Genomic DNA, 23,453 nt, shown 5'->3' on the forward strand with positions numbered 1-23,453 from the left:
GTTAGCAGAGAGTTAAGTTCTGTTGCAGATATTCGAAACGACTACCAACAACTAAAGACAAACTTAAAACTCAGGAGAAGATTTGTCAAGCTTTGGGTATAATGTTAAACTTGGTGAGACAACCCTGTAAAAGTGAACTCATATGTCATCGCACCTCATGAAGTTTTGAAAGAACTATTGAAACTTTTGACAGAGGCAGACGATATAAACATCAAAGAAATAGAACCCGACATTGCTTGCTGTGGTGTTTCATATAATGTCATTGACAAGATATACGTTATGAAAGGAGGTGAAACGTTGAACTTAAAATATAGTTTCCCAGACGTATAAAAATATTTGACGACCACAACATTTCATTAAAATTTATTTGCTAAGTAAATGGCAGAAGACATATGGTTTATACTATTACGACTAAAAACCCTGAGTCATATAATTCTATAACAACAAACTTACAAAGTCCTCAAGGACGATATTGTAAACTAACCTTAAACACAATGACGACTAAAGCCTGTTTTGCTCTTTTGACACCAGAAGACTTTATTGTTGTGAATGGTAAAAAATACTCCTTTGAAGATACTTACTCAGATATACCACCAACAGGTTTTGTTGACTTATTTAATACTTTAAGGACGGATGTAACATGTGCTGCAACTAGAGCAGGTTTCATTATGTTTGGATGTCCGACTGAGTTTAGTATAAACGATATGAGCTATAATACAAAACTTATATCTGGTTTTTACTACCAACAGTTTCCTATAACAGGAAAAGGTGTCATACAAGGTCTATCCGTTCCATTGACTTTAAGTACACCTATTTTATATATTGTTTCAAACTTAGGTTCAAAGTGTTATTCGAATATCGACAGAAACTACTATGACCAAAAGATACTCATGCGTATAAACAACACTTTCTCTGCTGGTTTGCCTATTGTTCATTCGAATGCAGAGTTTTCAGCTTTAGTAAACTCAAACACTTTAGCAAACATAAACTTAACCTTAGTTGACGCAAACTTTGTTCCTGTAAAACTTTTATGTCCTATGTATTTGTCAATGACGGCAGAAAGTTTCGAATTGGAAGATGCAACTGGTGAAAGTATTGTACTACAAGAACAACTTCAACAACAAATAGCTCAAGAACAACAAATGCAACAAATGGAACAACAAAGTCAAGAATAAAAAAAATATTTTTTTTTTATTTTTATAAAAATGTACAGAATAGATGTTTCAGATTTTTATGACTTCCAAGCATTCAGAAATATGTGTCCATTTAGAGACTATAACAAAGCAGTCGAGAATTTGAAACGTTTAGTCATTTATGTTGACTCTGCCCCAGAATGTTATGTCATGAAAGAATGGGATGTTGTCTTTAACAAACCAAGAGCGACAATAGTTTCAGAACAAGAATGTAGACAGAAACTTAAGAAAATAAAAGTTGTACAAGTTGGAATGAAGATGTTAGATGCTTGGGATATCTTATTGTCAAAGTTAGAAGATTTTTCAGTTCGTGGTATAAAGTTCTATACACCTTCTCCAAACTTCTATTCTATCTTCACTGGATATAAATATGAACAAGTAGAATGGAAAGAAAATATTATAGAAGCTTGGTTAGACCATGTCAAAGAAATTATATGCAATGGAAACGAAAGAGTCTATGAGTATATCTTATGTTGGTTTGCAAACATCTTACAATATCCAAGTGCTAAGAATGAAACTGCTCTCATTATAATTGGAAAACAAGGAACTGGTAAGAACACATTCTTTACAGATATCTTATGCAAACTGTTAGAAGGTTATTCGAACCCTAATATGACAAACTTAGAAAACATCTGCGGTAAATTTAACTCTTCAATAGAGAATATGAAACTTATAGTTTGCAATGAACTTCAAAGTATAGATACAACAAAAGTTTTGAACTCAGATGCTTTGAAGAGTCTTATAACAGACAAAGTTGGAGTTGTTGAAAGAAAGTATAAAGACCAAAGAGTTTGTGAAAATGTTGCAAACTTCATTATGGTTTCAAACAATGCTGTTCCGATGAAGTTAGAAAGTTCTGACAGAAGATATGTAGTTGTCAGAACGTCAGATTCTCATATGCAAGATACAGAATATTTTGACGCTTTGTCAGAAACTTTGACATCTGACTTTTACAACCACTTGTTCTCATATTTTATGACATTAGATATTTCAAAGTTCAATCCAAGACAAATTCCATATACCGAAGAGAGACAAACATTGTTAGAAGCAAACAAGAGTGTATATGAACTGTTTATAGATGAGACTAACTTTGAGTGTTTAGATGAAAGGTCGTTGTACGATGAATATAAACAATATTGTCAAGAGTATGGTTATATGACAGCGTCTAAACGAACATTCTTGGCAAATGTCAAAAATCTTTTAGATGTTCAGAACGGCGTATATACAAAGAAAAATTTTTATGAGTAAATTTTAAAAAAATATTTTTTTATCCGATAGAAAAGATGACGAAATTCATCTCAGTAAATAAGTACATGTCAGAAGTCAAAGAAGAACTAGACCCATTCATATATTTGAATGTTTACTTCTACCATTTTGAAAAGTCTACATTTGACAAAGTTTGGAACATCGAACCAGTTAAGTTTGCTATTGTGACTAAAAATGGTGCGAAATTTGAAGACTTAGACATAGAAGGTTTGTTAACAGTCAAAGAAAATTTTGACAGAAGGTTCTCAAACCTTAAAGAAGGCAAAGCATACAAACTTGTTATACCTTATGAACCAAAGAAAGCAGACGACTATGAATATTATGAGTCTAAGATAGTTGAAGTTCAGGGTAAGTTGGGTAAAAAGATTTTAGAGTCTAAGCCAGTGTTTGCCCCTAAAGAGGAAGAGAACATTGACATTGACCCAGAAATGTTCTAAAAATAAAATTTTATTTTTACATGTCATATCTCACCTTCTCTGGAACTGGTTCAGGTTCTTTCTTCTCTTCTTCTACTTTCTTTTCTTCTACTTTCTTTTCTTTCTTTTCTCTCTTCTTCTTCTTCTCTGGTGGAGTTATGTCAAATTTGGCGCAACCATATTTATGTAAAAGTTCTTTGTCCTTTAATAGCTCTTCTATTCTGTTTTCTATTTCATCTTCAAGAACAGCGCATGTGTCTTCTTTGCATTCTAAGAACTTTTGTTGGACTTCATCTTTCCAAGAGGCGTCATCTCTGTCAACAAGTCTGTCATTGACAAACTTAAAGACTTCTCTGCCTAATGTTTTATGGTTCTTGTCATATTCCCAGAAACAGAACTTTAGAACAAATTCACCTTTCTTGTTTACACTATGTAAGATTTTATGGTCGACAGAAGTTTTAGAGTCAAAAAGCTTGTCTCGAATATAGATAGCGAAATCGCTAGACATTTTCAAAAAGATAAAAATTTTAATTTTTCTAAAAATATGTTAGAAAAAAAGTTTGCTGACATTGACAAGAAATTTGAGAATGTTTTAAACAAGAACAAGAGGAAGTTAGAAAATGCTCAGATAAAGCCTATACATGAAAAGTTCTTATTTGCTCAGAATGGTATAACAGGTCTAATCGCACCACCTGGGTCGGGTAAGACTTTCACTTATCTTAAAATGGCTGCACAACAACAAGAACTAGATGAGAAGAACCCATTCTATGAGTTAGTTGTTATTTGTAGTACTTCTGGTCAATTCGACCAAACCGTCAATTCGTTCAAAGATATTATAAAGAAGTCAAAATTAGTATGTATAAAAGACTCTGAGTTGTTAGATTGGATAAAGAAGTACCAAAGAAGAGTTTTGAAGTATAATGCTATAAATGAGTATATAAACTCGAAGTTTAAAGACCCAAATGAGGAAATGCAGAGAATATTAGAGAAGAAACACTTCAGAAACAAACAGAAAGAGATAGAATACATTTCGAAGAAATTGCAATCTTACGATTGGAAGACTTACCCTCATAGATGTCTTCTTATCTTAGATGATTTCGCCTCTCATCCTTTGTTAAAGAATAGAGAACAAGACATGTGTCGAATTCTTAAGAACTTAGGCACTTTAACATCTCAGTGTAATATGTGTACAGACAGCAAAGAGTTTAAGTAAGGATGTTAAAAGAATACTTACTGACATTATACTTTTCCCTGGATTGTCCGAAGACGATTTCATGGAACTTATGAAAGAGTCCATGGCAGGTAAGTTTGACAGACATGAACTATGGGAGAAGTACAAAGTCATACAAGACCCTCATACTTCTTTCAGAATTCACATCTACGCGAACAAAGTTCAAATTGTAAAAAGTCAAGCTTGAAAAATAAATGGTTCATCTACCCTACTTGTTTGAAGTTGTCAAAATACTCTGTTATTTTTTCCTTCAGTAGCGGTAAGTCTTCTTTGAAGGTAAGTATTGTACAACCTTTCATATCATAGTGTGTTTGAGGTAAAGTATCTTGAACTATTTGTTTCACATCTTCATTTGGGGTCATTGAAATCGGTAAGTTTTCGCGATAGAACCAATTTCTGTCAGATTTGTAAATCTTAGCTAAGTCGTAAAAGCTTTTGTTGTTTCTTCTGACTAAATGCAACATAACCATATCTCTGTCTTCTTCATTTTCCATCTCTTCAGTATAAATCATATACTTATAGTTCTTTTCCTTTCCTTTTGGTACCGAACGTGGTATTCTTTTCTGAATGCTTTTGTCTTTTGCTTCAATGACTTCATCTTTTGCTTGAAGTTTCTTTTCCATCTCTTCACGTTCTTGTCTATGAATTTCATCTAACATCATGAAAATATAACAAGCGTAACGAGGTGAAGCCCACATTGCTACAGCATTTACAAGAAGTCTATGTACATACCAGCCTCTCAAACCAGGAGCCAAATTCTTGCGATTTTCGTACGGAATCTCTACCCTCGGTTTTCCGAGGGTAGCAAACATATGAGGAAATTCTTCTAAAAGTTCTTTTGTCTGTTGGTTTTCAAACCAATGATATGCTTGCTTTGTAGAACGAAGAGCATTCAAAATACTTTGCATTTGGTACATGTCATCTTTGACCGAACGAATGAGACGTAAACTGTTTGTTAAACTGTATGTACTCATATTCTTCATTTATATCTTCATGGACTTATAACTGTTGTTGTGTTCTCTGTTGTTGACATATCTGTCTTTACATACAAAATAAAAAAATAAAAAAAATAAAATTAACTTTATTTTTTCTATCTTAAGGAAATTCATGATTTTCATAGAGTTTTGGCGAGTAGGGAAAAAGTCGGTCTAGAGAAATTTCACTGTTTTCATAGAGTTTTGGCGACTGGGGTTTCTTCCCTACTCGCTGTGCTTCACTGTTTTCGTACGGAATCTCTTCTCTCGGTTTTACATGGTAAGCAATCTTATGCCATTTTACTCAGATTTTTGTTGCTGAATTCAATAAAAATATAATTTAGGGTAGATGGGTATATCTACCCTCTTTTCTACCCTCTTTTCTACCCCAGTTATATTTATAAACGTTTTACATGGTAAACGTTATTTTTACATGTATTTTTCAGCAACTTCGTCAAATAATTTATAGCTTTATCTATCTCATCTACTTCAAACGTTTCTTTACCTTTTATGGGAGCACCATACATTTTCTCAAACTTTTCAAGTATTCTGTTTCTGCAGCTCTCATATCATTAACAAACACAACCTTGACTCTATTGACTGTACTGTCATATCTTTGAGTTATATTATATGTTCTTCCTATCTTATATCTTTTTGTATTGAAGTCCTTCGGTTTCTGAACGATGTAAAGTAAGCCTTCACTGCAACGTTCCGTATCGAATGAACCATATGTTATGAAGTTATATCCAACAACTGGGTCTAACCATAACAAAACTATTGGTATAAGACTTTTGTCTATAAGATATGCTGCAGTTCCATAGAATTTTACCGATATCATAAGCTCAGGATTTCTTGTCAAAATTTTCTGAGTTGAAGCATTTCTAACCCAGTCCTTTGCTCTCTTTTCAAATGGAGATAAAATGTCTGACAAAGAATATTTGTTGTATTTCTTTGAGTATCTTACGTTTAAATCACCAATTCTAACCAATTTAGTGTTATTGTCTATCTTTTTAACTGTTTCAAACTCAGTGTTTGTCATTTCCTGTTCTTACATACAAAATAAAAAAAATATTTTAAAAAAAAACTAACTTTATTTTATTTTTTTCTATCTTAAGGAAATTCATGAAATTTGGTCATTTTACTCAGAATTCAATAAAATATATTTTAGGCGACCAGGTCACTCGGTTAAATGAACTTCTCTGAAAAAGTGTGACAACATGACATTTTGACAACAACACAGGAAATATACTTCTTCGTAAATGTTTTGTCAAGACTTCTTCGTAATGAGCGTAAATCAGACAAAAAATATTTTAGGGTAGAAGGGTATATCTACCCGTTTTCTACCCTCATTTCTACCCCATATGTCCTTACTGAAAAAGTATGTGTTCCATATGTCATTTTACTCAGAATTTTGTGCTGAATTCAGCAAAAATATATTTTAGGGTAGAAGGGTATATCTACCCCGTTTTCTACCCTCATTTCTACCATAAAGTTTTACAAGCGTTTTACATGGTATATGTTGTGATGGTTCATGACTTTTAAACAGTTTTTGTAGCTTCTATTTCTTCACGAAGGATATCAAAAATTTTAACTATGCCGAAGGTTTCTTTATATTTTTTCTTGACATCTGAAAGAAGGAAATCGTTAGCAGTTGGATAGTTTTTGTTCAGAAATGTCAACATGTCCATTTTATCTTCTGCTGGTTTCTCTACTTCTTTCTTTAAGTCAGTATGGTCTTTTCTCATTCTTTCTATCTCTTTGACGGAGTAGTTATATTTCCTCATTGCTGCTTTACATTTAGAACATTGTGAGTTCATTTTTGCGTTATATTCTGAAATTTGTCCTGCTAGTATGACTAAGGCGTAGATGGTTTTCTTTAACTCAAAGGTTGCTGGTTTTATCTGTTGGTTCCATACCTTACCTCTTCTATCTTTATCTCTTATCTGCAAGACACACTCAGCAACTAACGAAACAAAGTTGTCGTAGGTCTTAAATTCTTCAGATTTATATATGTCAATGACTTTGTGGTTGCAATGAAATCCAAGAAACTCATAGTTTACCTTTCGTATGAACTTCTTTATTTCTACTGAGTCAGTCAGTCTGACTTCAATTTCATCGAATTCTGGAATAGTGAGTTTTTGTTGTTGTATTTCAGGAAGTTTAGGCAAATGGTCTATAATATCTTGCATTTCATAAAGATACTGTTCATTTGTTTCATCTTTTGCACTACAGTCTAAATCTCCTTGGAGAAGTTCTTGCTTTATCTTCTGGATTTCTGTTTCGAAAGTATATGAAGAAGGAATGAAGCTTTTCATCTCTACTAACATTGAAGTTGGGTTCATGACTAACGAGTTTGGTGCTGTTGTTGCAAACATGTTCTTACAATAAAAATAAAAAATATTTTTTGGTGGGACTACCTTTATTTTATTTCAGCACAAAATGAACGAGTTTGGTTTAAAAATACGGTGGAGCCAAAAATGGCTCGACCTCAAAAACAAGCATTTTGTGAAGAATATACCAACCCGCTGTTTTCCGCGGGTTGCTTTTTTTATACAAAATGAACGAGTTTTGTGTGTTTTCTACGAGGGTAGAAAAGAGGGTAGAAAACGGGGTAGATATACCCTTCTACCCTAAAATATATTTTTTGGTGGTACGTCGGACATTGTTCTGAAACAGTACAAGTCTTGTTCTGAAACAGTACAAATATTGTTCTGAAACAGTACAAATATTGTTCTGAAACAGTACAAATATTGTTCTGAAACAGTACAAATATTGTTCTGAAACAGAAAATTTTTCTCTCAAATTGAGAGCTTTTACGGGAAATTTGTTCTGAAAAAGTACAAGACTAGTTCTGAAAAAGTACAAGACTAGTTCTGAAAAAGTACAAGACTAGTTCTGAAAAAGTACAAGACTAGTTCTGAAACAGAACAAGACTAGTTCTGAAACAGTACAAATATTGTTCTGAAACAGTACAAATATTGTTCTGAAACAGAAAATTTTTCTCTCAAATTGAGAGCTTTTACGGGAAATTTGTTCTGAAGCAGTACAAATATTGTTCTGAAACAGTACAAATATTGTTCTGAAACAGTACAAATATTGTTCTGAAACAGTACAAATATTGTTCTGAAACAGTACAAATATTGTTCTGAAACAGTACAAATATTGTTCTGAAACAGTACAAATATTGTTCTGAAACAGTACAAATATTGTTCTGAAACAGTACAAATATTGTTCTGAAACAGAAAATTTTTCTCACAAATTGAGAGCTTTTACGGGAAATTTGTTCTGAAAAAGTACAAGACTAGTTCTGAAAAAGTACAAGACTAGTTCTGAAAAAGTACAAATATTGTTCTGAAACAGTACAAATATTGTTCTGAAACAGTACAAATATTGTTCTGAAACAGTACAAATATTGTTCTGAAACAGTACAAATATTGTTCTGAAACAGTACAAATATTGTTCTGAAACAGTACAAATATTGTTCTGAAACAGAAAATTTTTCTCTCAAATTGAGAGCTTTTACGGGAAATTTGTTCTGAAAAAGTACAAGACTAGTTCTGAAAAAGTACAAGACTAGTTCTGAAAAAGTACAAGACTAGTTCTGAAAAAGTACAAATATTGTTCTGAAAACAGTACAAATATTGTTCTGAAACAGTACAAATATTGTTCTGAAACAGTACAAATATTGTTCTGAAACAGTACAAATATTGTTCTGAAACAGTACAAATATTGTTCTGAAACAGTACAAATATTGTTCTGAAACAGAAAATTTTTCTCTCAAATTGAGAGCTTTTACGGGAAATTTGTTCTGAAGCAGTACAAATATTGTTCTGAAACAGTACAAATATTGTTCTGAAACAGTACAAATATTGTTCTGAAAAAGTACAAATATTGTTCTGAAACAGTACAAATATTGTTCTGAAACAGTACAAATATTGTTCTGAAACAGTACAAATATTGTTCTGAAACAGTACAAATATTGTTCTGAAACAGTACAAATATTGTTCTGAAACAGTACAAATATTGTTCTGAAACAGAAAATTTTTCTCTCAAATTGAGAGCTTTTACGGGAAATTTGTTCTGAAGCAGTACAAATATTGTTCTGAAACAGTACAAATATTGTTCTGAAACAGAAAATTTTTCTCACAAATTGAGAGCTTTTACGGGAAATTTGTTCTGAAAAAGTACAAGACTAGTTCTGAAAAAGTACAAGACTAGTTCTGAAAAAGTACAAGACTAGTTCTGAAAAAGTACAAATATTGTTCTGAAACAGTACAAATATTGTTCTGAAACAGTACAAATATTGTTCTGAAACAGTACAAATATTGTTCTGAAACAGTACAAATATTGTTCTGAAACAGTACAAATATTGTTCTGAAACAGTACAAATATTGTTCTGAAACAGAAAATTTTTCTCTCAAATTGAGAGCTTTTACGGGAAATTTGTTCTGAAGCAGTACAAATATTGTTCTGAAACAGTACAAATATTGTTCTGAAACAGTACAAATATTGTTCTGAAACAGTACAAATATTGTTCTGAAACAGTACAAATATTGTTCTGAAACAGTACAAATATTGTTCTGAAACAGTACAAATATTGTTCTGAAACAGTACAAATATTGTTCTGAAACAGAAAATTTTTCTCACAAATTGAGAGCTTTTACGGGAAATTTGTTCTGAAAAAGTACAAGACTAGTTCTGAAAAAGTACAAGACTAGTTCTGAAAAAGTACAAGACTAGTTCTGAAAAAGTACAAGACTAGTTCTGAAACAGAACAAGACTAGTTCTGAAACAGAACAATGGACAGCATCGAGCCATTAGATGAGGCAATTTACCTTATAGAGATAAATGAAGTTGTTAAGCAGTATTTGGGCAAGGACAAAGCCAACAAGTCCCTCGGCGTCTGGTTGTCTGGAAGAGGTGCGCTGAAAATCGAGATTTCGACTGGAATTCCAATTCAAATACCAGAAAACACTCCTGTAGACGACATAAAGGAGATGAAGAAAGAAGCTCTTCTCAAGTTCTTTGCAAAGCGCCCATGGATACAACTTCCAAACAGAGAGAGTCCAATTCCACGAATTATACAAATTCTCAGAGCACTGTTCCACTTCTCTGGTCAGCCGTTCTACATAACCTGTGAAGGCGACATCCAACCAGTTCAGTAAACATCTCATTTTAACTAACTTTTTTGCTGTCTTAAGGAAATTCATGAAAATTCAACGGGTAGAAATGAGGGTAGAAAACGGGGTAGATATACCCTTCTACCCTAAAATATATTTTTCAGTGCTTTTTCAGCACTTTTCCGTAGTTGTATATGAAAGACAATTCGAGATAAAATTTCTTCATCTGATATAGTCCTACCAGCGTTTGTAAAGATATAGTCAAACGGTTTTGTATCTACTACATTTGTTCTTTGTTTTTCAACCTGAAGCATTTAATATATGTAAAAATATACTGTTTTAAAATGGTATGCCATATAGCTTCTTGAATTTGTTAAGAAGTATTTGAACGTATTTTCCATCTGTATCTCTAGCGTTTACATGAGCATAGCCCGTCTTAGTAAAATATACTTGTAATTTCCTATAGTTTACGCCGGTATAAAAGTAGAAAGAGTCTTGTTCTTCGCTGTAGTAGTAAAACTCAAACGTATGCTTGCCATAGTCTGTAATTTCAATTGCTTCATCTTCTAGTTCGTCGACAAATTCGAATACAATATCTCTAAATCTACCCTTGTTCTTATTGTTTTCAGAACGAGTGACCCAACGTAAGTTTTCAAGTCTATTGTCGTTTCTTATACGGTTTATATGGTCTACAAGAGGTAAATTGTTAGGGTTCGGTATAAAATGAGTTGCAATGACAATATGTTTAAAATAGTGTTTTCCACCCATCTTCATAACAGCATATCCGTTATTTCGCTCCCATTCGCTTAAAACTCTTTTTGTCTTTTTGTTTCTGACTTCAAAAGGCTCAGAACAGTGAATTTCATATTTCTCATCTAACAAACAAGTTTCCCAACGGTCTTCTCCAACAAACCCAGCGTACATTTCAAATAAAATAAAAAAAATATTTTTTTGAAAAATGTTTTTTCCTTTACTTAACATAACCACCAGCTACCATAAGTCTTTGACGCCAACCCATACCAGCTAATGAAGGTTGACTTGGTTTAGTTTGGAAACTAAACTTTGGTTTTGGTTTATCTTCAGTTTTTGGTTTCTCTTCTTCTATCGGTTTTTCGTCACTTTTCGGTTCCTCTGACTTTACCTCACTTGCAGGTATGGTTGTGTCGTCAACATCTTCATAAATATCATATGCCATTTGTTTTTGTTTTCCTTTCAACTTTTTGTGTTTGTTGTAAAGTTTAGAATATTTCGACTCTAAGTCAATGAGATGTTCTATAATGAACTGTTTGTCAGTGAAGTAAACTTTTCCATCTGTTGTCTCGAAAGCTCCTTCAGACTTCAATATTTTTATTTGTGAGAGTCTGTTTCTTTTTTGAGATACTAGCCGTTCCATTTCTATGAAAATGACTTTATAGTTAGGGTTTGTATTTCCAGACCTGGCACTTTCTATTATTGAATTTTCTCTTCATCTGTAAGTTCTTTGACAGGTTTTGACAATGGTTCTGAACTTTTTGTTTGTGGTGTCAAATCTACCGTTTCAACTTCTTCGTCATTTCATCTCAGTAAAAAATTTTAGTTTGGTTTGTTTTCAACTGGTTGTTTTAGGTTTTTAAGTCGGTCTAAAACTTCCTGAGGTATAGGAAGAACTTGACAAACACGTGGTTGTGTAACTGCTGGAAGTCGACAAATCCATCTTCCCATTTGTCTCAATGCTGTATTGTTCATTTCATCTCAGTAAAAAACTTTACATTCCCCACGTTTGAGGCGGTTGAGGTTGGTTATTGTTTACCCACTGTTGTGCATGGTTATATCCTCTGTTAAAGAATCTTTCACCTTGGTCCATATAGTGTCCTGCTTGTTATAGTAGTCATTTGCTTTGTTATAATAGTTCCTGCTTCTCTTCCTACATTGTCCATCCATCCTTGAACTTTTCCTCTTGTTCAGGATTTGGAATAAGATTTGTTGCATCTTCGTGCTACCTCCCAACCTTTCTGTACAGTTTGTATAATAGTGTTGTGCTTTCTCTTTAAGTATACCTAATGTACTCAAAATCTTTCTTCCAACTCCAAATACACTCTGGCTATTGTTCCAACTGCGGGCAAAAATCTGGATGCAACTCCTGCTAATGCGCCAAATAAACCCATTTCTTATAGGGTAAAAATGACGAATCCAAACAAGGACCCCTATGTTTCTAAAGCGACAAAGAAAGCACTCATGGTAAAAATCTTTAGTTCAACACCAAATGCTTGTTTATGGATATCTTGGAAAACATTCCGAGGTATAGAGAAGATGGACCTCCATACTGGCTAATATTTGTCGGTCAAAACACAAGATACTGTGAAGCCATACCATTACAGTCCAAAAATATTTTAGATGTGAAAACTGCTTTGACAATATTCGTTGACAAATACATCCAACAAAACTGACATCTGACTGTGAAAGTTCTTTCAATCAGACGATATTAAAAACTATCTGCGTTCAAAAATGTAAACCAATATTTCATTGTCGACCAAAAACCATTCTGCTCTTGGTGTCATTGACAGTTGTATAAAAATCTTAAGAGACTTAAACCAACCACAAGGTGGTGAAGCAAATGAAATGTCATATGACGACAAGTATAGACACTTCTCCATGGCAAAGATGAGACAATTTTAAATATTTACAATAGCCGTAAACAAAAAGTTTAGGAAACCACTCCCGAAGAAATGAAAAACAACCCCGACTTAGAGAAAGACTATATATTTAATAGTTTAGTCAAAAGAGACAAACAAGAAAGAATGCCAGGCTTCAAACTTAAGAAAGGTGACAAAGTAAAAATAGAAATACCTAAACGCGACCCATATGAAAATACATTGACTATGACAACAATGGGAACTCGACAGGTACTCGCATTCGTGTTCGTAAAAATAGAAGAAAGTATACAAGAGAAATATATGAAGTTTTAGGCAACATGGCAAAATGTACACACTGCAAGCAGAAGATAAAACTACTATTGTCAGACCTCGTTTCAAACTTGTCAAAGTTCAAGGTGGTATACTTTCAAAGACAGTTCCTAACAAATATAAGACAACTCCTGACGAATATGCTAAAGAAGTTGAAAATGACGACTAAGCAATTCTATACCATGCGTAAATGTCATGTAAGGTGGCATGTAGTCTTTACTCTGTCCCGTTGTTTGCGTATATCCTGAAACGAAATGTGTATGGTTTCCTTCTCCCTGCGTGTCATCCCAGTAACAATTTATAGCAAACTTAACGTCGTCTTTAACATCATATCCTTTACCTTTTGTCATCCTGACCAATCCCAATATCTATGCTTATGCCAACCTGCTTGAGATGTACTTAAATCTATGTAGTGACTATGTGCAGGTAAATTTTCACCTGAAATCGTTTTACTTCCTCCTGTTTCCTTTGAAGAGTTTGCACAATACAAAAACCTGTCGACTATTTGTTCCCATGCACCAACACCAAACATTACTTGAGGACCTCTTGCTTCCATAGATGTATAAATAGAACCTACTGGGTTCATTAAATCAAAACATATGAGATATTATAGGATTGTCTCTTTTGAACTTAAAATATAGTGCAACTATTTCAGGTTTCTTCTGGTTCATGTCAGAATATTTTTTATAATATAATCTTATGTTTTCAGGGTAGGTAAAGTCTTGACTATAATATTTATTTCTGTCATCTGTATAATAGTATACTATTCTCGTTTTTTCTATTGCATTATATCTTTTATATCTATAAAAAATCTAAATATAATGTTAGCTTTTGTTCATCTACATGTGGTGTTCTTTCGTCATCTCCATAGTCATAATAGTATGGTGCTGGAGCTGGGTCAGGCAATGTCATATCTGCCATTTCATAAACTCTTAAATATTTCTTTGTTCGTCTCCATATATGTTTAAGTAACAGTTGTTGTCTAATGGAACTTTAACTTGTGTACCATCGTTCTTTTTATAGCTTACATACATTTCATTGTTATTTTTCGGAATGAGTTTATACCGTGTACCATTTTCTAAGGACTGTACCAACTGCCATCTAAAATATTTATTTTCTTCATTGACAGAAAAGTCACCAACAATAGTTTCAATATTTTTTGTTCCAACTAAACTTTGGTATATTTCATTGACATATGTTTTATCTGCTTTCTTTTCAAGGCTAACGTTTAAGTCTGTTATTTCAGAAGATGTATGTGTATGTCCAACGTCACTTTTCCTGTTTAAGGTTTCTTGTAAGTTTGCAATATTTGCAATGGTATGTGTATGAGTCTTTTTAGAATATTCGTTTTCAGCTCTTGTCACTTCACTTGACATTTTATTGTCAACATATGTTTTGTCAGCTTTGTTGTCAACATCTGCTTTCGTTGCATATGTTGCATCTGCTCTGTCATGTTCTTCTTGAACTTTTTCAATGACATACTCTTTGTCAGCTTTGTTGTCAACATCTGCTTTCGTTGCATATGTTGCATCTGCTCTGTCATGTTCTTCTTGAACTTTTTCAATGACATACTCTTTGTCAGCTTTGTTGCCAACATCTGCTTTCAAAAGAAGTTCATCTATAGGTTTCTCGTTTAAAGTTCCTTTTGTTGGATTTATACAAACAGTATGGTTCTTATTGTCTTGAAACAGAAACTCATCTGTCAATGGGTTTAATGTCAGTTTTAAGTTTCCTTCTTTCAATGACTCAGATATCTTAGAATAGTTTGAAAAGTTTGTTGTGTTCTTATTTAGAGCTTGCAAAATGAGTTGTCGGTTGTGTTGTATTTCTCTCATAGACGCTGTTTCTTTCGACATTTTTATTCTAGATAAAATATGCTTCCAATAGAAAAAGAAAATTCAAGAGTTGCTACAACTAAACCATTAGATGAACTTTTTACTAATGTCGGTCAAAGTTTGAGACAGAGACCGTAAAGCATGAAGGCTATCGTTTTGACTACCCGTTAAGATGGTTAAGAGACCCATCTGTCACAAAAGCTATTGGCTTTCGTAGAATGAAGTTTGTGTCTGTAGAAGATAAAGTTTTCCATTTATTGTAAGGTTTCATATAGATTATATATCTGAAGGGAAACGAAAAATGTGGGAAGAAATTGAGCTAATACAAGTTGACCTTTCATCTTCTCTTACAGACTGCGTTAAAAAATATAGAAGATAAAATAAATTCATGTTATGCAAAATATGCTGATGAATATGCAAATACCGAGAGCACACTTTATGTGAGAATTGTATATGACAAACAAAATTCACAAGTGTCATTTCAAATCTACGAAGACAATCCAAAGAAAGACGAACAAATATATACAGAATTCACTGCAATGTCATGGTATTATTTGCAAAGAATGTTAAATCAGAAAGTCGAACTTCCTTTAGCAAATATTTACAGTCGATATGCAAGAGATGAACCATATTTATTTAAAGATGTTTTCGACCCAGCTGCTATTATTGTTCATGCTTCATTTTCTGCGCCCAAAACTCTTTCTTATGCTTGGCAAATGACTTTTACGAAAAACCTACAAAGTTATACGAACCACCAAGTGGAAGTATTTCAGACTTTCAAGTATGGTTTACTACAGATGGAAGAAAAAGAATAATTCCATTATACCATGTGTTTTACTTAGAACTTAGTTTCATATACAACTACTATCGAACGGTAAAAATATAATTTTAATACGGTTGAGGTGTTGGATTTGGTTGCCAACTAGACTGTGGTGCAGGTTCAGGCTGTTGTATAACAGGAGCTTGTTCTTCTGGTTCAGGGTCTTTAGGTATAATACCAACGAACTGACCTACTCTTTTACCAATATTTTTGACACCGTTCCATACTCCTCTTCCTACGGTTTTTATTCCATTCCATATACCTCTTCCAACATTTCGAAAGAAGTTTCCAATACTACTGAAGAAACCCATTTTACTATATGTAAAAATCTAATGTCCGCCTAGTCTCTTACGTTTCCTGTTGAGTTCCATAGCATTCTTTAACTGGAGCTCATACATTCTGTTTCTCCTCTGGTAGAAAACATATTCTGGGTCAACTCCTGTGTTCGCGTCATCTGCATAAAGTTGTTATATCCCACTTCAGGGTTTGTATAAAACTCTTTCCATCTCATATTTGCATACCATGGTGGCAAACCTAACGCAGCGTCATTTGACATGGCAGTTTGCATTTGTACATCTGTTGGCACTTGACCATAGTTTGCCATTGCAGTTTGTATTCTAACTTCATTTGGAATATTCTCTGGGTTTGGTTGTCCAGGTTGCTGTGCATTCGCTAAGTTCTGTGCGTCCATTTAATATTAGATAAAAATATCTCTTACGAGTACATATACTGAACATTTGCAGGCATTGGTTCATCTTCATATTCTCTATATCTTTCTGCCACGTCAAATAAATAAATGACACAATGGAAAAAACCTAAAACAAGTAGTCCTATTTCAAACCACATTTAGTTACCAATAAAATTTCTTTGTTATGACACTTTCTCCAGTTTATGGGACCTCTCTCATATTCTATCTTGTCATATATAAACTCATAGTCATGTATGTCCTCTAACCATCTCATAACGGTTTCCAAACCACTTTTATCGGATGTAAAGTAAAAGCATGGATGGTTATGTAAAACGTCTAAAGTTTCTAAAGAGTCTCTCAAAGTCCAGTCTACTTGGTATTGAAAATCCCATGTGTTATAGAACGGTGGGTCCACTATAAAGAAAACATTTTCCTTGTCTTTATATTTTTCATACAACTCTGTCCAATGACATCTCACAAACTCTATACCCTCAATATATTTTTCTATGTTCTCTTTGAAAACATTTGTATAGTTAAGATATAAAACTTTTGACATAAGTGTTTCAATGTCATGAACTCTTATAGCACCACTATATAATAGTCTAGCAGATATACTATTCCAGTCTATATATTCTGCTTTTTTCAAAACCTCTCTCACAATATTTTTCTTATCTAATGGTATACGTTCCATCTTACCTATAGGTATCTTTTCTTTCAACTCACTCAATATTTTGTTTGTGTCTGGTATATGTTTGAGACGGTTCATATAGTTGTCGAAGTCATTGCATATAATCTTTGAGTCTGGGAATATTGTATGACATAAATGGGATATATAGAAACTTCCACCGAACAAATCTACAAATGTTAGACCATTCGGTAGTTTCTTAAGTTCTCTCAATATAATATCTTTACATTTACTCTTATTTCCAAAGAACGGTAACGGTGGTTTTGTAAAATTCATTTATATATAATAATAAAAATGTTTTTTCCTGAAAAGTGACAGAAAAGTGACAAAACATGTACGAAGAAGTCTTGAAAATTCAAGAGGGTAGAAAAGAGGTTAGAAAAGAGGTTATATCTAACCTTCTACCCTAAACATTATTTTTGTCTGATTTTACGAAGAAGTCTTGACAAAACATGAAAACATATATAATTTGTGAAAAGCTCCTGGAAGACCCGTATATAAAAACTTCATTATACTAAACATCTTCAGGGCTAGAAGGGGCGCAGCCCCTGGAAGCCCCACTACCTTTTTTTTTTTTTTTTTTTTTTTTTTTTTTTTTTTAAGGTTTGCTTTGTAATTAAATCCAATCATGTCTTTTCTCATCGCCTTCAGGATGAACAACTTATTTGTCACCTTTCATTATTTTTTGTTGCAATAGCATTGATTAATTACGAGTAGTTTATATATTGAATTCGGATCAAATAAAACTGTTTCTATTCCGGATTCTCTTAAAGATTATGCAAATTATGTCAATATTACTATTGGAGAGGGTTTTGAATACGTTCCAAGACATTGCTTTTCCAAATTTATTAATCTCATCAATATCACACTCGCAGAATCAATATTAGAACTTGGTGAAGAACCTTTCTACCTCACAAAAATCGAATACATCTTTTTACCAAAAAAAGTTAAGACATTATTCCCAGCAAACTCATTTGATAGTTTGACAACTTTAAAAGCCTTTGATGTTGATATCAAGAATCCCTACTTTTGCTCAGAGGATGGAGTCTTATTCACTAAAAACAAAGATAAGTTAGTTCATTATCCAGCTTCCAAAGCTGAACAGTTTTACACAATCCCTAATACAGTTATCAGATGCTTATTTTCATGTTTTACCGATACAAAAAATTTAAATTTCTTAGTTATTCCAGAATCTGTTGTCTATTTTGAATCCGCTGCTTTTCTAAAATGCAATAGTATCAAAAACATTACGGTTTTCCGTCATCCAAGACAAGAAAAAATTAAATTTTTAGGAACGAATTTTTCGGAAACTACTTTCCAAAAAGAAAATATAACATACATTTATCCTCCACATGATTTAAAGACTTGTAAGAATATAATGTTAAATCAACTTCATAATTTTCCAATAAACGTTTTTATTCTTATGGTAGAATCATAAAAATGTATTGAACTCATATTTAAAATAATGTTACTGTAATTTTATTTATTTTTGAGAAATTTTCTTTATTTTTAAACTTCATAATGCAATTATATATTTACATAGATAGAACACAATAATTTAGATGAATATTTATAATTGTATTGCTGTATTGAGGTATTCCGGAATTCGATATAGGTTATTTGTCAGAAATATTAATGCAAAAATGTATGTGTACAATATTTTGGCATTACTGCAAAAAAAAAAAAAAAAAAAAAAAAAAAAAAAAAAAAAAAAAAAAAAAAAAAAAAAAAAAAAAAAAAGGTAGTGGGGCTTCCAGGCACTTCGTGCCTTCTAGCCCTGAGGATGATTGATATAATGAAGTTCTTATATACGGGTCTTCCAGGAGCTTTTCACAAAATATATATGTTTTCATGTTTTGTCACTTTTCTGTCACTTTTCAGGGAAAAAACATTTTTATTGTATATAAAATGAATTTTACAAAACCACCGTTACCCTTCTTTGGAAATAAGAGTAGATGTAAAGATATTCTATTGAGAGAACTTAAGAAACTACCGAATGGTCTAACATTTGTAGATTTGTTCGGTGGAAGTTTCTATATATCTCATTTGTGCCATACAATATTTCCTGACTCAAAGATTATATGCAATGACTTCGACAACTATATGAACCGTCTCAAACATATACCAGACACAAACAAAATATTGAAAGAGTTAAAAGAAAAGATACCTATAGGTAAGATGGAACGTATACCATTAGATAAGAAAAATACTGTCAGAGAGGTTTTGAAAAAGGCAGAGTATATTGACTGGGATAGTATATCTGCTAGACTATTATATAGTGGTGCTATAAGAGTTCATGACATTGAAACACTTATGTCAAAAGTTTTATATCTTAACTATACAAATGTTTTCAAAGAGAACATAGAAAAATATATTGAGGTATAGAGTTTGTGAGATGTCATTGGACAGATTTGTATGAAAAATATAAAGACAAGGAAAATGTTTTCTTTATAGTGGACCCGCCGTTCTATAACACATGGGATTTTCAATACCAAGTAGACTGGACTTTGAGAGACTCTTTAGAAACTTTAGACGTTTTACATAACCATCCATGCTTTTACTTTACATCCGATAAAAGTGGTTGGAAACCGTTATGAGATGGTTAGAGGACATACATGACTATGATTTAGATACGATAAGATAGAATATGAGAGAGGTCCTATAAACTGGAGAAAGTGTCATAACAAAGAAATTTTACTAGTAAGTAAATGTGGTTTGAAATAGGACTACTTGTTTTAGGTTTTTTCCATTGTGTCATTTACTTATTTGACGTGGCAGAAAGATATAGAGAATATGAAGATGAACCAATGCCTGCAAATGTTCAGTATATGTACTCGTAAGAGTTATTTATCTAATATTAAAATGGACGCACAGAACTTAGCGAATGCACAGCAACCTGGACAACCAAACCCAGAGAATATTCCAAATGAAGTTAGAATACAAACTGCAATGGCAAACTATGGTCAAGTGCCAACAGATGTACAAATGCAAACTACCATGTCAAATGACGCTGCGTTAGGTTTGCCACCATGGTATGCAAATATGAGATGGAAAGAGTTTTATACAAACCCTGAAGTGGGATATAAACAACTCTATGCAGATGACGCGAACACAGGAGTTGACCCAGAGTATGTTTTCTACCAGAGGAGAAATAGAATGTATGAGCTCCAGTTAAAGAATGCTATGGAACTCAGAAGGAAACGTAAGAGACTAGGCGGACATTAGATTTTTACATATAGTAAAATGGGTTTCTTTGGAAGAATAGGAAACTTCTTTCGAAATGTTGGAAGAGGTATATGGAATGGAATAAAATCTGTCGGAAGAGGAATTTGGAACGGTGTCAAAAATATTGGTAAAAGAGTAGGTCAGTTCGTTGGTATTATACCTAAAGACCCTGAACCAGAAGAACAAGCTCCTGTTATACAACAGCCTGAACCTGCACCACAGTCTAGTTGGCAACCAAATCCAACACCTCAACCGTATTAAAATTATATTTTTACCGTTCGATAGTAGTTGTATATGAAACTAAGTTCTAAGTAAAACGCGTGGTATAATGGAATTATTCTCTTTCTTCCATCTGTAGTAAACCATACTTGAAAGTCTGAAATACTTCCACTTGGTGGTTCGTATAGCTTTGTAGGTTTTTCGTAAAAGTCATTTGCCAAGCATAAAAAAGAGTTTTGTGCACCAGAAAATGAAGCATGAACTATAATAGCATCTGAGTCGAAAACATTTTCATATGTTCCATTAGGGTTTTCGACTTCATAAAAGTTCGGGTGTACTGGATATTCTGCAGGCTGATTTAACATCCTCAAAAATCTATACCATGCCAAGTTGTTATATTTTGTAGAAATATAAACGTCTTCTCCAAGGTCTTCTATTCTATTGATTTTAACAGTTGCATTTTTCCTGTCATAAACAATATCGAGATGGTACTCTCCTTCGTCAACGTTGTACTGTTTTGCATATTCGAGATAGATATCGTTTATTTTTTCTTGAAAAGCTTGAAGAGTTGTTTCTAAGTTTACAAGCAAATTCACTTGTAAAAGTTTTCCCTGTTCAAATTTCTCATACGTACGTTTTTCTTTGTTATAGTATCGAACTTCAAAAGCGACCGTAAATGGGAAACCATGTATGGCTTCTGAAATGAACTTCATTCTACGAAAGCCAACAGCTTTTGTGACGGATGGGTCTCTTAACCATCTCAATGGGTAGTCAAAACGATAGCCTTCATGCTTTACGGTCTCTGTCTCAAACTTTTGACCGACATTAGTAAAAAGTTCATCTAATGGTTTAGTTGTAGCAACTCTTGAATTTTCTTTTTCTATTGAAAGCATATTTTATCTAGAATAAAAATGTCGAAAGAAACAGCGTCTATGAGAGAAATACAACACAACCGACAACTCATTGTGCAAGCTCTAAATAAGAACACAACAAACTTTTCAAACTATTCTAAGATATCTGAGTCATTGAAAGAAGGAAACTTAAAACTGACATTAAACCCTTTAACAGACGAGTTTCTGTTTCAAGACAGTAAGAACCATACTGTTTGTATAAATCCAACAAAAGGAACTTTAAACGAGAAACCTATAAAAGAACTTCTTTTGAAAGCAGATGTTGACAACAAAGCTGACAAAGAGTATGTCATTGAAAAAGTTCAAGAAGAACATGACAGAGCAGATGCAACATATGCAACGAAAGAACATACTCATCCTGAACTAGCAGACAAAACATATGTTGACAATAAAATGTCAAGTGAAGTGACAAGAGCTGAAAACGAATATTCTAAAAAGACTCATACACATACCATTGCAAATATTACAAACTTACAAGAAACCTTAAACAAGAAAAGTGACGTTGGACATACACACGATTTCTTCGCAACTGTTGGTATAGAAAATATTGCAGGAACGGTTGAAGAACCTGATGGAACTGGTGGGGATGTATTAAATTGGAAACCTCCTAACTTTCCACAAGGTTTAACATCGGATGAAGACATAACGACGATGAAATACACTAGATGTAGAAATGTCTATGTCATGGAGGATGAAAACAATGTTAAATTCACTGCTCAAGATTTATATGATAAGAAAGCTGACAAAACATATGTTAACGATGAGTTAGATAAAAAAGCTGACAAAACATATGTTAACGATGAGTTAGATAAAAAAGCTGACAAAACAGAGCTTCAAACGTTAAAGACAGAAATACTTCAAACATTATATCCTATAGGTTCTATTTATACGTCAATGAACTCTACCAGACCAGAAGTAGTACTTGGTTTTGGAACTTGGACTCAAATAGTCGACAGGTTTTTGTATTGTGCAAACTCTTCAAAGGAAACAGGTGGAAGTAAAACGATTTCAGGTGAAAATTTACCTGCACAAGTCACTACATAGATTTAAGTACATCTCAAGCAGGTTGGCATAAGCATAAATTTTGGGATTGGCAGAATGAAAAAGGTAAAGGATATGATGTTAAAGACGACGTTCAGTTTGCTATAAATTGTTACTGGAGTGACACTCAGGGAGAGGAAACCATACACATCGCGTTTCAGGATATACACAAACAACGGGACAAAGTAAAGACTACATGCCACCTTACATGACAGTTTACGCATGGTATAGAATTGCTTAGTCGTCATTTTCAACTTCTTTAGCATATTCGTCAGGAGTTGTCTTATATTTGTTAGGAACTGTCTTTGAAAGTATACCACCTTGAACTTTGACAAGTTTGAAACGAGGTCTGACAATAGTAGTTTTATCTTCTGCTTGCAGTGTGTACATTTTGCCATGTTTGCCTAAAACTTCATAATATTCTCTTGTATACTTTCTTCTATTTTTACGAACACGAACGTGAGTACCTGTCGAGTTCCCATTGTTGTCATAGTCAATAGTATTTTCATATGGGTCGCGTTTAGGTATTTCTATTTTTACTTTGTCACCTTTCTTAAGTTTGAAGCCTGGCATTCTTTCTTGTTTGTCTCTTTTGACTAAACTATTAAATATATAGTCTTTCTCTAAGTCGGGGTTGTTTTTCATTTCTTCGGGGGAGTGGTTTCCCAAACCTTTTTGTTTACGGCTATTGTAAATATTTAAAACTTGTCTCATCTTTGCCATGGAGAAGTGTCTATATTTGTCGTCATATGACATTTCATTTGCTTCACCACCTTGTGGTTGTTTAAGTCTCTTAAGATTTTTATACAACTGTCAATGACACCAAGAGCAGAATGGTTTTGGTCGACAATGAAATATTGGTTTACATTTTTTGAACGCAGATAGTT

The 23,453-nt window shown here is 33.1% G+C and overlaps 9 protein-coding genes and 6 pseudogenes across 15 annotated transcripts, besides 1 other annotated feature; 9 read left to right on the top strand and 6 right to left on the bottom strand.

The window, feature by feature from the left end:
* Positions 1 to 17,765: part of a mobile genetic element that runs on past the window's edge.
* On the top strand, positions 550 to 1,175 carry TVAGG3_1065810 (annotated as a pseudogene). Its single transcript has one exon. A coding segment is annotated over exon 1 (626 nt).
* Positions 1,257 to 2,441, top strand: TVAGG3_1065820 (uncharacterized protein; the record flags this gene model as incomplete). The annotated part of the gene is made up of 1 exon (XM_051256188.1): positions 1,257 to 2,441. One exon carries the CDS (start codon positions 1,257 to 1,259, stop codon positions 2,439 to 2,441), a length of 1,185 nt encoding a protein of 394 aa, XP_051076609.1.
* Positions 2,477 to 2,896, top strand: TVAGG3_1065830 (protein of unknown function, DUF4108 family; the record flags this gene model as incomplete). Its single annotated transcript, XM_051256189.1, has 1 exon — positions 2,477 to 2,896. One exon carries the CDS (start codon positions 2,477 to 2,479, stop codon positions 2,894 to 2,896), a length of 420 nt encoding a protein of 139 aa, XP_051076610.1.
* TVAGG3_1065840 (uncharacterized protein) lies at positions 2,913 to 3,383 on the bottom strand (the record flags this gene model as incomplete). Its single annotated transcript, XM_051256190.1, has 1 exon — positions 2,913 to 3,383. One exon carries the CDS (start codon positions 3,381 to 3,383, stop codon positions 2,913 to 2,915), a length of 471 nt encoding a protein of 156 aa, XP_051076611.1.
* On the top strand, positions 3,420 to 3,949 carry TVAGG3_1065850 (annotated as a pseudogene). The gene has a single exon. A coding segment is annotated over exon 1 (530 nt).
* TVAGG3_1065860 lies at positions 4,011 to 4,293 on the top strand (annotated as a pseudogene). The gene has a single exon. A coding segment is annotated over exon 1 (283 nt).
* Positions 4,310 to 4,765, bottom strand: TVAGG3_1065870 (uncharacterized protein; the record flags this gene model as incomplete). The annotated part of the gene is made up of 1 exon (XM_051256191.1): positions 4,310 to 4,765. The coding sequence occupies one exon, from the start codon at positions 4,763 to 4,765 to the stop codon at positions 4,310 to 4,312; it is 456 nt and encodes a 151-aa protein (XP_051076612.1).
* Positions 9,880 to 10,245, top strand: TVAGG3_1065880 (uncharacterized protein; the record flags this gene model as incomplete). Its single annotated transcript, XM_051256192.1, has 1 exon — positions 9,880 to 10,245. One exon carries the CDS (start codon positions 9,880 to 9,882, stop codon positions 10,243 to 10,245), a length of 366 nt encoding a protein of 121 aa, XP_051076613.1.
* Positions 11,171 to 11,753, bottom strand: TVAGG3_1065890 (annotated as a pseudogene). Its single transcript has one exon. A coding segment is annotated over exon 1 (583 nt).
* On the bottom strand, positions 14,380 to 14,944 carry TVAGG3_1065900 (annotated as a pseudogene). Its single transcript has one exon. A coding segment is annotated over exon 1 (565 nt).
* Positions 17,766 to 20,032: 2,267 nt separating the features above from the next.
* TVAGG3_1065910 (uncharacterized protein) lies at positions 20,033 to 20,395 on the top strand (the record flags this gene model as incomplete). The annotated part of the gene is made up of 1 exon (XM_051256193.1): positions 20,033 to 20,395. The coding sequence occupies one exon, from the start codon at positions 20,033 to 20,035 to the stop codon at positions 20,393 to 20,395; it is 363 nt and encodes a 120-aa protein (XP_051076614.1).
* An 18-nt stretch (positions 20,396 to 20,413) lies between these two features.
* Positions 20,414 to 20,656, top strand: TVAGG3_1065920 (serine threonine-protein phosphatase family; the record flags this gene model as incomplete). The annotated part of the gene is made up of 1 exon (XM_051256194.1): positions 20,414 to 20,656. The coding sequence occupies one exon, from the start codon at positions 20,414 to 20,416 to the stop codon at positions 20,654 to 20,656; it is 243 nt and encodes an 80-aa protein (XP_051076615.1).
* Positions 20,657 to 20,658: 2 nt separating this feature from the next.
* On the bottom strand, positions 20,659 to 21,507 carry TVAGG3_1065930 (uncharacterized protein; the record flags this gene model as incomplete). Its single annotated transcript, XM_051256195.1, has 1 exon — positions 20,659 to 21,507. The coding sequence occupies one exon, from the start codon at positions 21,505 to 21,507 to the stop codon at positions 20,659 to 20,661; it is 849 nt and encodes a 282-aa protein (XP_051076616.1).
* An 18-nt stretch (positions 21,508 to 21,525) lies between these two features.
* Positions 21,526 to 22,333, top strand: TVAGG3_1065940 (annotated as a pseudogene). The gene has a single exon. A coding segment is annotated over exon 1 (808 nt).
* Positions 22,334 to 22,803: 470 nt separating this feature from the next.
* On the bottom strand, positions 22,804 to 23,211 carry TVAGG3_1065950 (uncharacterized protein; the record flags this gene model as incomplete). The annotated part of the gene is made up of 1 exon (XM_051256196.1): positions 22,804 to 23,211. One exon carries the CDS (start codon positions 23,209 to 23,211, stop codon positions 22,804 to 22,806), a length of 408 nt encoding a protein of 135 aa, XP_051076617.1.
* Between the last annotated feature and the right edge of the window lie 242 nt (positions 23,212 to 23,453).

This window comes from Trichomonas vaginalis, assembly GCF_026262505.1.
Source record: "Trichomonas vaginalis G3 chromosome Unknown ctg_44, whole genome shotgun sequence".
Taxonomy (NCBI): domain Eukaryota; phylum Parabasalia; order Trichomonadida; family Trichomonadidae; genus Trichomonas; species Trichomonas vaginalis.